Source organism: Caloenas nicobarica, chromosome 4 (genome assembly GCF_036013445.1).
Source record: "Caloenas nicobarica isolate bCalNic1 chromosome 4, bCalNic1.hap1, whole genome shotgun sequence".
Classification (NCBI taxonomy): domain Eukaryota; kingdom Metazoa; phylum Chordata; class Aves; order Columbiformes; family Columbidae; genus Caloenas; species Caloenas nicobarica.
Window position 1 is genome coordinate 37,286,867 of NC_088248.1, and position 13,271 is coordinate 37,300,137.

At 40.7% G+C, this 13,271-nt stretch overlaps 1 protein-coding gene across 1 annotated transcript; it reads left to right on the forward strand.

Moving 5' to 3' along the window:
• Positions 1-239: 239 nt before the first annotated feature.
• Positions 240-8,217, forward strand: NPY5R (neuropeptide Y receptor Y5). The gene is made up of 2 exons (XM_065634853.1): positions 240-319; positions 6,877-8,217. Exon 2 carries the CDS (start codon positions 6,886-6,888, stop codon positions 8,215-8,217), a length of 1,332 nt encoding a protein of 443 aa, XP_065490925.1. The 5' UTR covers positions 240-319; positions 6,877-6,885.
• Positions 8,218-13,271: the final 5,054 nt, after the last annotated feature.

The window sequence follows — 13,271 nt, forward strand, 5'->3', positions numbered from 1 at the left end:
CCAGCGGCCGGGCGAGCGGCGAGCACGGCGGCCGGAACCGGCACCGGCGGCGGCGGCGGCGGCGGCGGCGGCATCCCGCCCCGGGGCCTCCGCGGCGCCCGCGGGAGGTGCGCCGCCAGGCAGCCGGGGAGATGCGCGCTTCCCCCCGCTCCCGGGGAGCCGCGCTCTCCCCAGCGCGGCCCGGGCCGGAGCTATGAGCGCTGCTCGGGGCTGCTCGCTTCGCAACGCGCTACGCACCCGCGCTACGCACCGCGGCACTTTCCGCCTACCACCGCCGCGAAACCCCGGGGCGCCCGCGGGAGGCGGGGGACGCGCGCAGGTAACGCTCCGCGAGGCGCGGAGCCGCCGCGCAGGGAGATCCGCGGCGGGACTCAGCTGCTCTCGCCGGGCGGCTGCGCAAGTTTGCGCGGGGCAAATGCGCGGAAATCCTGGGGTTTCGCTTCAGCTGCGGGGAGGGGTGGCTGCCGCGTTCCCGGCGAGGGCGGGCCCCGTCCTGTCCCCGCTGCCCTCAGTGCCAGCCGCGGCGGCTGCGGGGACCGCGGGGCTCCTGCCTGGGGACGGGCGGGTGTGTGGTTTGGGACGCAGGGCGGTGCGGGGCGCACAATGCAAAGTGATTCTCTGGCGAGGTGTAGAAGGGCAAAATTAACGGTCCTTACCGTTTTGGGGAGTTGTGTTTGGTTTTTTTCCCATTGCAAGCCGGGAGCTGCCATGCTCCGTGGCATAAGATGTAGGAGTGCATTTCAAGTTTTCTATTCTGACCATCAAATAAATACTCTATTGTATTGCATAACATTTCCTTGGAGCAGCAGAAATAATCTAATTAGTTTTGGGAAGCCGTATTCCTGTTTTCCAGGGTAATGTTGCATTTCCTTTAGTTAGGCACATGAACACACACACACCACTAACATGCATGCAAATCCATTTTGCTAGATTTATGAAGTAATCTTAATTCTCACAGGTTTTCCGACTAGATTTTGCTGTTGCATGTAGTCATATTTGAAGCAGCAGCATTTCATCTTTAGCTTGTGTTGTGAATGTGACTCTTCAATGGTTTCTGTTTTTGGCTCAGACGTTATCTCAGTCTTTAATGATGTGAGCGCATCATTTCTCAAGTAGTAACAAGGTAGCTCGGTGCTTTCCTTAAACTTAGGTGGTCAGGCACTTGCAGCCTGTCATTAACTCTTTATGGCTGTGTGGAAGTTTTAAGACTTTCTCTGACTTTATTTTCTGTACAGCCCTGATACCACTCCACTATTACAGGGGCAGAAAGGCTGTATTTCTTAGAGAGTTTTCACGTTTTGCTTCCTTTCTGTATGTGTTTGTCTTTATTTGGTTTTAAGGGTAGAAAAAGGTCTCCTAAGATTGTGAATTGTTCACAGCTGTAAAGATAAATTGTCCTGTATAGGCACTGTTATACAGACTGAACTGACTATGCTATACAGGCAACTAGCCAGTCAGAGTCAACTTAACAGATGCTAATATTGTAGGATATAAGCTCTTATCCATGAATAAACCTTAATATAAGGATCTCATCTAATAGAGGGAAGATTTTCTGAAAAAAAAAATTGCCTTCAGAGGAGGATGGCTACCTGCCTAACCTTTGTGTTCTTGAAAATTTCCCTTTGAATGTGTAGAGAAAGAGAAATATCTAGCCTGTTCACTTTCCTAAATTATGATTTATGGATATTGTATTTTAAATACTAGCATTAGGTGGAATAACGAGACAAATGATAAGATTTTAAACATATTAAACTAGCATATTTTAGGTTATGTGGTACCTCTAACTCAACTAAACCTGAATAGTGGTTTAAGTTCTCCTTTTTACTCTCAGGCCTTAGAACAACTGCAACTGAAAACTCCTCTGAAGCATGATTTCGGTGAGAATAAGTCACGGTATTCAGAGAGTCACACTGAGGTATATCATAGATTAATGTGATTTAAGGAGGTGTTACTTGAAATCTTTCGAGATCATGGTACATCAAGTGTCATAAAATACATTTTACTGTAAAAGGTGACCACAAATACTCCTTGCATTTAATGTTGACTGCATTCAATTCTTACAGTAAATACACAAATCCATCCTGGATCCTGCCATGAAACTGCAGTCCCTCCTGCCTTGTGCAGCCTAGCCTCTTGTCTCAAGCATCCCATTGAAATTAAAGGAGACATAAGCAAACCCACTTCAAGTTGACAGGGTGTGAGCTCATGCAGGTGCAGCTGAGCACAGTCTCAGGTAGTGTATGCAGACCAGGAATACAGAAAAGAGACCTCATTTGCTTGGCTGATTGATGTAGGAGGTGAAAGAGATCCAGCTTTTGGAGCTGACAGCTAGAGAATCTCCTTCAGGTACCTTCAGATTGATTAAATTTGATCTTGAAAACAGGCATGAAAACACCCTGGTGCTGTGGTCCATTCAGTTTAGAAAGACACTTCAAATAGGAGGAGAATGTTTTCAAAAGAAGCTAATTATTTAATTCCATTACCCACAGTGGGATTTTCAGGAATCTTCATTTCCCTGAAAGCTCCGGCCATGTGCTGCACTGGGACTGACCAATCAACAGAGGTAGAATGAGCAAATCCCCCAAAATAAAAGCAGCTGTTAAAACAAAGCAGGAAGATAAATGCCAATAATTGCAGACAGCCCTGTGAAATCAGTGGTACGCTAATATGAGTTTGGGAACTGAAGATCAATAGCACGGGAGGAAGACTCTTGTTTTCATCCTTACTGCCAGTGGCACTCAAGCTGAGAGAGCACCTGGTTCCTTTTGAGCAGGAGAGGAAGCTCAGAGAGCAAGAGATCCAGTTGGTGATTTTTGAAATTTTGGGGAAAAGTCTGCTTTCATTTCATACATCCAAAATGAAAAGAAAATCTCTTTGGGCATGTTGCAACAGGAACTCCTGTCAGCACAGCAGTTCTCTGTTGAAAGCAGCAGACTATAGTTTTATTCCTTCTTTCTGTCACTCTGAAACTGTGACTAGAGGGAGATGGTGCAGAAGTGGCTGCAGTGCACCACGACTCCTGTGGTGCCTTGAGTGTCCAGCCAGGGCCTGACCAGAGCATGTTGTGGCTTCTTCCTGTGCTCCTTCCTCATGGAAATCAGGACCTGTGGTAGGGGAGATGGTGCCTGCTCAGCTCTCTCCCAAGGCAGAAGGCAGCCACAGCGCAGGGGAGATGGAGCTGGAGAACCTACGCTGGACTTTAGAGGCACTCCTGCTAAGCTTCTTCAATATTGATTTGTCTCAACAAAATAGATATACTTCAGCAAAACCAGCATATTCACTTTTTGTTTTTAAAGAATTCTATTAAAAACATGATGAGCAGCTCTGCTAAAGCTGTACTGCAAGAGCTTCACCTGAAGGTGTAGGAATGCACAGAACCTGGCAACAATCTGTGAATTACATTTGTCGGAAGAATGCCGTACACATGTATTTAATAAACATGTTCCAATATAACAACACAAAATTTTGGTCTGTGGCCCTGGTCTTAACATTACCTGTATGGAACACAAATTTCTAGAAGAGAAAATAATTATAGTGCACCTGACTTGAGAGTCTCTTCATTTTTAGTCACCCAAAGCTGAAAGTGGCAGAAGGAAATAACAGTGACACCACTGGATTTTTTTCAATTCTCTCCATAGAATCCAGTGATTAAAACTAAGCAGAAATGAAGACAGATTTCAGATCTTAGCACGTAACTGAAATGGAATGGACTAACTAGATAGAGATTCTTTTCTGCCAGTAGGGATGCCTGGTTTTTCTCCACTCACTGATGAACCTGTGGCCTCTGATCAACCTTTTTAATGACAGCCAATATCACCAAAACGTCTAGGGAGGAAGCTGCAGTTTTGGTACATGTATCAACAAAACTTTTGCATGTACATAGCTTCTGTTAAAACTTAAGTATTGGTGTGCATTGTTACTATTCAGCATGACCTTCAAACAGATATGACCATGTGTGGGAACTTAACTGGTACTGAAAATACCTGTACATATTCTAAAAGCAATCCTAACCTCCACGTTTCTGAGAGAGAAACAACATTTACAGTTTGTTTCTCCTTTACAGGTTAGTCCTTTAACCTTCTATCAGTTAAAATAGAAACTACACATAATAAAGGAAAAGGTAATTCCTTCAGAGTCATCATCACTTTGAGAGCATTGTAAGAGTTTCTGAGGTTTTTTTGAATCCCAAGATGTTACTGGATTTCCTTCCGTCTTTCTTACTAGTCTTCTTATTCTCAGCCAAGAACTGGTTGGTAAGTAACCAAGATTTGGACAGATCCAGCTCTTGAGTAAAGTTTCATTTCCCCTTCTGATAGGTTTCAAACCTGCTATCAGGCAATGGGATGCTCAGTTCATAACGTTCTCTTAATCTGTGCAAGATATAAACTGGAAAAGGGAAGTGTCCAAGAAAAAAGAAAATTGTCCAGAATTATGCTAATGGATTTTCAGTAAGTCCTCAGTTATATGCAAGGATTTTTCCTACACACTTCTCAGCTAAGGTGAATGTGGTACTGAAAAGACAATGAAATGTTCACCCTGAAAATATTAGGCAGATAATATTTCATACTGAAATGCAATGCAGAGTTGAAATGGCTTTCATGAATCAAAAGAGACTCTGCAGTTTACGGATGTGTGCATACACTGAAGTCTGTGAAAACGTCAGTCATAGCAAAACCCATCGTTCCTCCATGCTGAACAAAGGGAAAAAAAATGATATAGGTATGACATAACAGGGTCATAATTCCAGAAGCTTGAGGTAGAGGAACATATTTTATCCAGGGCAGAGCCCTGCTGTGGTTTTCTCAGCCAAAAACTATGTTGAGTCATATTTAGAGAATAGAAAGAAATTTCAGTTGATTTTGGAAGTCATTGTGATCTGCAGATCATACTGTTTTCAGATGATTGCTACCAACTCAGAGAAATGAACTCAGACAAATTAAGTAAAAAACTATTTACTTCTTTAGCTAATAGATGTATAAAGAGAAGCCCACCAAAATGAAAACTTCTGAAAATATCAATATAGAAATATAGATTGGATAACTCACAGAATCTCTAGTCTGGCCCTTTAAAGTTGGTCTAAAGCAGGAGCGTCAAACTCATTTTCACCGAGGGCCACATCGGCCTCACAGTTGCCTTCAAAGGGCAATTCCTACATTTATACAGTCCTAAAATTGCATTCGGCCCTTTGAAGGCAACCGTGAGGCCGATGTGGCCCTCGGTGAAAATGAGTTTGATACCCCTGGTCTAGAGGCAAGGGTAGTCTCAGACAGTGTTGCTTCTCTACTATATGTTTTTTCACCATTTCCCTAGAGACTGTGAAAAAATAGACAGAAATGATTTGCATTAATGCCACCCTGCTCGTACACACACAGTTATAATACTAAGATCATCTAAATTCACAGATGCAATTCTTACTTTTATTTTAGCTATTCTTAAAAAGCACTTTAACTCAACATTGCAAGGAGTTAGCAAAGCTCGGTTCTTTTCACCTCTCCACAACACATGAGTGAAGAAACAAAAACTTGCAATGTCTTTATTATTTTTTTTAAAATAGGTATTTCTAATCTTACATGAGGGACCTTCACATCACAACATGCTGTAAGTGAATATTCTGAGGATGTTTTATGGTTCAAGTTTCCATATGGCACCTGACAGTAGGAATGCACATATTGTGATGTGAAGGAAGGAGGACATCTGCGCATGTACAGGAAACTGATAATAATGTTATTGCACTTTGAAGAAGTCAGCATGATACGGCCCACTGAGAATAGCTACATTCTTGAAGAGCCCTGCTGTTTTTTAGTTGACAGGTTTAGCCTTCTGCTCAATTTATGTATGTTTTGGGTTTGTTTAGTCTTGCCTAAGATTTCTAAACATTGAACAATTTTGTACAGGACCATGGCACTTTGGGGAATTTTGACTTGGAAACTTCAGTACATGCAGGTGTTAAGGGTAGAACTGGAGTTTAAACTGAATTCTCTTTCTTTCTGTTTCTTCTAAAATGAAAACTAATACATGAAGATTCTGTAGGCAGAATAACTTTGTGCTGTGCTAGGTTTTAATGTGTGATGTTTCCGTACTGAATAATTAGCACTTCCCTGAATTTTCAAATGTCTGTGTGGGGTTTGCTTCCAGTTAACGCTGTCCTCTCTATATTACATCCAATTACTGTGGGTGTTTTGTAAGTAGTTTTCCCTTCTACCTGAGAAATGGTTAAAATATGTTCGACACTTAACAGAAGATGGTTTGTATATGCACCACATTAGGAATTCCATCTTGGATCACTGACAGTGGATCTCCTTATAAGCTGATGCTTTTTGAAAGCTCTCACCTATTTTGTGTCAGTGTTCTGCTAGCAAGGTAAGAAGTACTACTGCAGCTGTTAGCGTATGTCAAAACATCATATATTTTCAGGTGCTCTCATTATAATTTGCCGTCACGCTATGATGAGACACATGCTCAAATGGTGATTGTAATTTCCTTACTCATATCAATGAGCTGTTATTCACATGAGTAATCTCACAGACTCTAAAGTGGTTGCTTTTGTAGCTAAGTGCTCCCTCATGGAAAGGCTGACAATATGGTCTATAGCAAAGCATAGTTGAAAACCAGCTTCGTAATGCAGAACCTGAAATTGTCATCATCCCATGTGAGCAGCCAGATAGGAGGCCTAGGTGTCCTGAATGCCACATGATAAAACCTACAAAACTAATTCGCATTGACTTGAAATTATGCAGGATCTGCCTCACAGTAGAATATCATCATTATTAATTTATTGAGGTGATACAAGGTAAATTTCTGTTCCTTTACATTTTGATTAACAGCAGTATCATTCTTCCTGTAGATGCTAACTACTGTTCTTCTTGTTCTAAGCAGGACTGTAAAATGGATTTAGGATTCAAAGACCATAACAACAGGACACCTACCAAGAACACCTCTGCTACTACAAAGAATTTTTCTGCCTGGGAAGACTATAAGAGTAGTGTTGATGACATACAGTATTTTCTTATTGGTCTTTACACACTTATAAGTCTGGCTGGCTTTATGGGAAATCTGCTTATACTAATGGCTATACTAAAGCGCAAGCAGAAGTCAATAATAAACATTCTTATTGGTAACTTGGCCTTTTCTGACATCTTAGTTGTGCTGTTTTGTTCACCTTTCACACTGACATCTGTCCTGCTTGACCAGTGGATGTTTGGCACTATCATGTGCCATGTAATGCCCTTCCTCCAGTGCGCATCAGTTCTAGTTTCAACTTTGATGTTAATATCTATTGCTGCAGTCAGGTACCGTATGATAAAATACCCCCTTTCTAGCAATTTAACAGCAAAACAAGGCTATTTTTTAATAGTGACCATTTGGGCCCTTGGCTTTGCCATTTGCTCCCCTCTGCCAGTTTTCCACAAAATTGTTGACCTCAGCAAAACTCTGAATTTAGAGCTACTGGAGAACAGGCTCTTGTGTATTGAGTCATGGCCTTCTGATTCCTACAGAATCGCCTTTACGATAGCCTTATTGTTCATACAATATATATTGCCGATGGTGTGTTTAACCGCTAGTCACACCAGTGTCTGCAGGAGCATAGGTGCCAGACTGTCAACCAAGGAAAACAAGTTTGAAGAAAAGGAGATGATAAACCTAACCCTTCATGCCTCTAAGAGTACCGGCATGCAGGTGCAGCCCTCCAGCCGTTCCAGATGGAGCTGCACCTTTGGCAGAAAGCACCACAGAAGATACAGTAAAAAGACTTCGAGTGTGATGCCAGCTATTTCAAGGCACCATCAGGATACTCATCCCAGAGACCTCCCAGAATCCTCTGGCACAGAAAAAAGCCAGCTCTCTTCCTCCAGTAAATTCATCCCTGGGATACCGATCTGTTTTGAGATGAAACCAGAAGAAAATACAGAGATCCAGGACATGATTACAGTATCCCGATCCATCATCAGAATTAAGACACGATCTAGGAGAGTTTTTTGCAGGCTGACAGTACTAATCCTAGTTTTCGGTTTCAGTTGGATGCCTCTTCACCTTTTCCACATTGTGACAGATTTTAATGCCACTATCATTTCTAACAGACATTTTAAATTAGTATATTGCATATGCCATTTACTGGGTATGATGTCGTGCTGCTTGAATCCCATCCTCTATGGGTTCCTTAACAACAGCATAAAAGCAGATTTAATGTCTCTTATTCCATGCTGCCAAATACCATGATTTTATGCACCCCAAGATGAAATAAACAAGTTTGGCTTTCAAGCCTACTGATATGTAAAAGCTAAATTAGTTTAGTTTAGTTGGTCTGACATGGTTGTGATTAGTAGCATTTTGTGCGAATGGATAGTTCTATGGCTGCATGTATTTCTTGCATTGACAGAAGTATATACATATAGTATAGTATTCTATCTGTTACACATAGGAAATCATGCCCAGTGTACAAAACAAGAATACCATTTTCATTACCTGAAATATTGGCAGTCTGTACTTTGGAATTATACAGAATATATGAGTAATAAATGGAAGAGAGACTGCTTAGACATATCAGTATTAATTGTCATAAAACTATAATAAAATACATACCATTTACTAAATAACTACTGTTGAGACTATTTCAGTGCCAACTTTGACTGTTTTCTTAGATAATTCTGGATGTGATGGGAAAAATATTTTCCTTAGTTCTTTGACTGATACTTTGCAGTACCTTTGCAAGATGCTTTGCTGCTGGTTCCCAGATTGCCTTATTCCCTGGAGTAGGTTCTGGGTAGCTGTTGTTGTCTGAATTGTTTCCATCTCACTGTGTTTACCCAGTACAACCTACCTCTGATTTCCTTAGCGAATTTTTACTCTGGCTTGTCATTTTATCTAATTTTCAACCAAGCCTGAACTTATCTATAGTTATGCCTTTGTTCAGTGATTACTTCCCTGATAATAAAACATGCTTCTGATCAGAGTAAGCCTTCATTACCTAAATAAGTGATAATGGAAAGACAAAGAATACGGAAAGGCAGCAGGATTTTTTCTTCTCCTTTGCCAAAGTGCAAAAGCTTACAGCACTTCATTAGAGCTGACCCATTTGTTTTGGAGAGCTGCAGCAGCTTTCAGATAAACATGCGCATGTGTGCCTTTTTCGCACACGCAAGTGTGCACACACACTCCCATGCACTTTCTGCATCTCCCCCCTCTCTCCTTTTCTCCTTTTTAACCAGAGCAGTACTTTTCCTTCCAAATTCAAATCACATGCATTTTCCCTAAGGAAGTCATATTACATTTCATAGCACAAATGCAGAAAGTATTTATTTATTTATTTCCCTCCTGGATTACTCTGACTTAATAACCCACCTCTACCCTCAGGATTCAGTAAATGTACAAAGCCTCTGCCCTGAGTTTTAGGCTGTAAAACTTCTCCCCAGGTCTAGCTGGTGATTATTTCCTTTTTTCCATTAAGGTTTCTGATCCAATAGGCTTCTTTACATAGCTGAGAAAAAAGTTACTGTTTTTATAAATGAGTGAATGAGAACTGTCATTGTGCATTTTTTTGCCCTGAAATACTTCCCTTCCAGTTATGCTTTAACAGTGAAAGCCATTCTTTTATTTTGAGGAATTGTCAAATTATTTTTATCACAATGTTACATTTATGAGACCTTTTCTCCCCAAGCCATTATCTGCTAAGAAGTTTATTACATACCAGTTGGTAATATCTTTGCTTCTATCATTAAGGTATTTCCCTGAAGTCTAGTTCCCAGTAACCCATTGTTCTTTATTTTCACTGATGATATACTTTCACAGTTTCTTTCTGGACACTGACTATTGCATTTTGCAGATTATTATCTCCTGAAAGCCTGCAGTCTGTCGTTTTATAGAGTACAATTGGTACAGAATTCAGAATATTGGAACAATAGATTTAAAAATAGCTTTTAAAAAGTTTTAAGTCATTTAATTTTAAAATATTTATGGCTAATCATGGTAGATAAGCTTAAAAAAAAAAAAGCTAAATCCACAGCCAGAAGACAATTATGTAGTTCTGCAGAAGTTGCAGCAGTTTATGCCCTGTCTATACCTACACATTTTTATGTCATTGTAATATATTGTTTAACCCTATTTATACCATGTGATGTAACCGAGTAGTACAAGAGAATAAGAAAACAGTCACATTGTTTCAGCTTGAAATATTCCTTCCAGCTTTTTTTTTCTTGATTTACTGTTATCTTCCTTCCTACTTGCTGTTTGTTTTCTGTTCCTTCTTTTCTTTATATACTTTCAGAATTTCAACCATTTTCAGCTCCTACATTTAGGATTGTTATTTAAATGTATAATAACGTTTATTCAGTAATTACTCTGTTCAGATCAAATTCTACTCATTTTCACTGTATATGACACACAGAATCATGCTAGGACTTGAATAAGGCCTTCCTCTAGTTTCTGAAATGTACAAAGTCTGTACACTGGTGATTTTATATGAGCTCTATCCATTTTCCTGGATAGAGTCAATAGCTGTGCTCCCTACTCTACACTGATCAAAGCAGAACGAATTGCAGTGTGGTAACAGAGAATTAAATCAAGACAGCTACTGAACTTCTTATATCCTGTGCCATCTAAATCTGTCTTCTTCTGTTCTTTAAGATGATCAGTGGTGGAAGAATATGTATTTTCTTTTTATTTATAGAGAAAACATCAGCATTATGTTTCGGCATCTCCAAACTGTCCCTGTGTTTCCTCTGAAATGTTAAATAAAAACAAAATAATTCTCCACCTTCCACCTTCCTTCAACAGCCAGTGTAACTTGGTCCCAATACCAGTAAGGAATATATCAGAAGCAGACAGGAGCAGTAGCAGGGGAAATGAAGCAGAAGGCAATTCCCATAAGAGTAACTTCTATGAGTGAGAGAGAAAACAACTGAACCATTTAAGTTTTCCTAGTATGTAACATAAAAAAAAAAAAAAATCAAAACACAAGGATCCCTCCAGCACATGCTTGTTGAGAAGACCTCATCTAGTTTGAGCTGCAATAGATGCTCCTATGGGTTTCATGTGCAACAGTGACTGGCAGCGTGATCTTGTCTCTATTACATATGTCAGTATATCTGGGGAAGATGAATCTCACCACACTATCCAATTACATTATATCATTCTCATATGTATACAGGCATATGTACAGGTACAGACATAGATATGTACACTTCCTAGAAAACAAAGCACATTAAAATGGTTTTTCAAATAGCCTATTTAATCAACTCCAGGCCAGCTAAACTACTATGTGTCAGTTCCTTCTGTAACTAAAAATCTAAATAATGGAGAAAATAAGAGTTTTGTATTGACAGTATCTGCTAAATGCAATCAGCAAATGCCAGTTGCAGAGCCATCTATCCATTGGAGTTAGAAGAATGAAGGATTGTAGCGCTATGGTGATACCTCTCTATTAATCAAAAAAAAAAAAAAAGATTGGAAAAGACCCTCTCAGACAGATGGTCATTATGTATGATGAATGTCAAAATTCTTATGATGACTTGCATGAGGAAGATAAACGTTGGGTTTTTTTTCAGTTCTACAAAATACCATTGACAAAGTTGACTTTTTGTAAATGTCAAAGATTAAATGTTGTTAATAGCTGGCCTTTGTCCCTCATCTTTCAGTGGAGAAGAAACAGATGCCCATTAAGAAGTGCTGGCATGGCAGGGTCACTCCTGAGCCAGCCAGGCCAGTGGGGCTGACGACGCCAGGAGCTCAGTTTGGGCCAACACTGGAGTATATTTATTTAGGCTGTGGGGAAGATGTTGGAGCCTCTGTGTTTCTCCATAGTGCCATGGCAACAGTGGCTGAGATCAGATGCGTGTGGCTCCCATAGGTCTAGAGCAGCTGTGAGCGGGGCAGACAGTGCAGGGTCCCTGCCTGGGGTTGGGCAGCCGGGGGCACCGTGTCCCAGGCAGATGCCTGCTAGGGGAGAGCCAGCCCTGGGCAGGGCTGTGGGCAGGGGAGGACAGGCAGCAGGGACACAGCAGGAGAGGAAAACCACATTGCCCCTGCATTTGCTGCTGGTTGGAGCCTGTTCATGGAGCCTGGAAATGCTCATGGCAAAGTGTTTCCTTCTCAGCAGTGTGAAATGCCATCCACTGATCCGAAGATGTGCGAGAATCAAGAAGAAGAGCACAGCCAGGAAGAGAAGTATCTGCTCCTAGTCATGCTGAGATAGGCTCCCACTCTCCTTTCGAGAAGTATAGGACAAGTGGCATGGAAAACTTCCCTACGGAAAAATTACTAACAGATCAAAAAGCCCTTCTGTAATCCATAGTGGTCTGTCGACTACCATGTCACTCTGAAAAAAAAAAAAAAATCAAGTTTTCTCACAGTAATCCTAATACTCGTCTGTGCAGCATACAAGATGAACAATATTAAACAACACAGTCTTCAGAAATACATCTTTTGTAAATACTGTTGGGTCTAGGAATTCAGCCTTTGATTTTGATGAAAACCAAATTATGCCCATACTATTTACAATAAAAAGTCCTAGCCAGAAAATGTATTTATACAGCCTGGAACTGTCTTAGGGCCACTGACAGGACTCTGGTCTTAGCCAAAGCTCTTCTTTTTTTCCCCACGTAACTGCAATAATGGTATAAAATCATAATCTTCATGGAAGACCTTTATAAAGACTATTAGGTAAATTTTTGAACAATTTTTGACCATGATGGTTTATAATCTCTAAGATCAGGTTTGGTTTTCCGTTTAATGTCTTTTCATATACTGTTGAATCCAGAAAAGCAATATTTTCTAAGGCATGTAACATGCAGTATGCAATGAAGATTCCTGAAGTTGCTTGGTTTTGATCCAACAGTATATATTTTTATTGGAGTTATATATTTAATTGGTTGAAAGTTGCCTTTCCACTGAAAGTAGGCAGAGCTGCTGTCACTGTTCGTACTCAGTGAAAGCGACTTTTGACAGGAAGGAAAATGAAAGACAGCAAGTGAAATAAAAGCATGCCCACACTAACACTCCCTAGCCATATTGTGCCAGCAACAAAGGAATCCATCAAAGCCAGATGCTTCTCAAGTATCTGCCAGGGACAACGAGCTTGCGACACTACCATTGAACATTGCGAATCCCACATGTAGCCAAGGAGCCTATTGCAAATTTTTGAAGTAATAGCTGATAAATGAGCTAATAATGAGCTAATAAATGAGTAATAGCTAATAAATTACTATGGATACACGTGCCCTTACCCCTTTCAAAATGTTTCTATAATGTAAAAGCATTTTCTTTCCAACCTTGTGATA

Excerpts from the sequence above, each read along its gene's own strand:
- NPY5R (XM_065634853.1), top strand. The coding sequence starts at position 6,886 with ATGGATTTAGGATTCAAAGACCATAACAACAGGACACCTACCAAGAAC.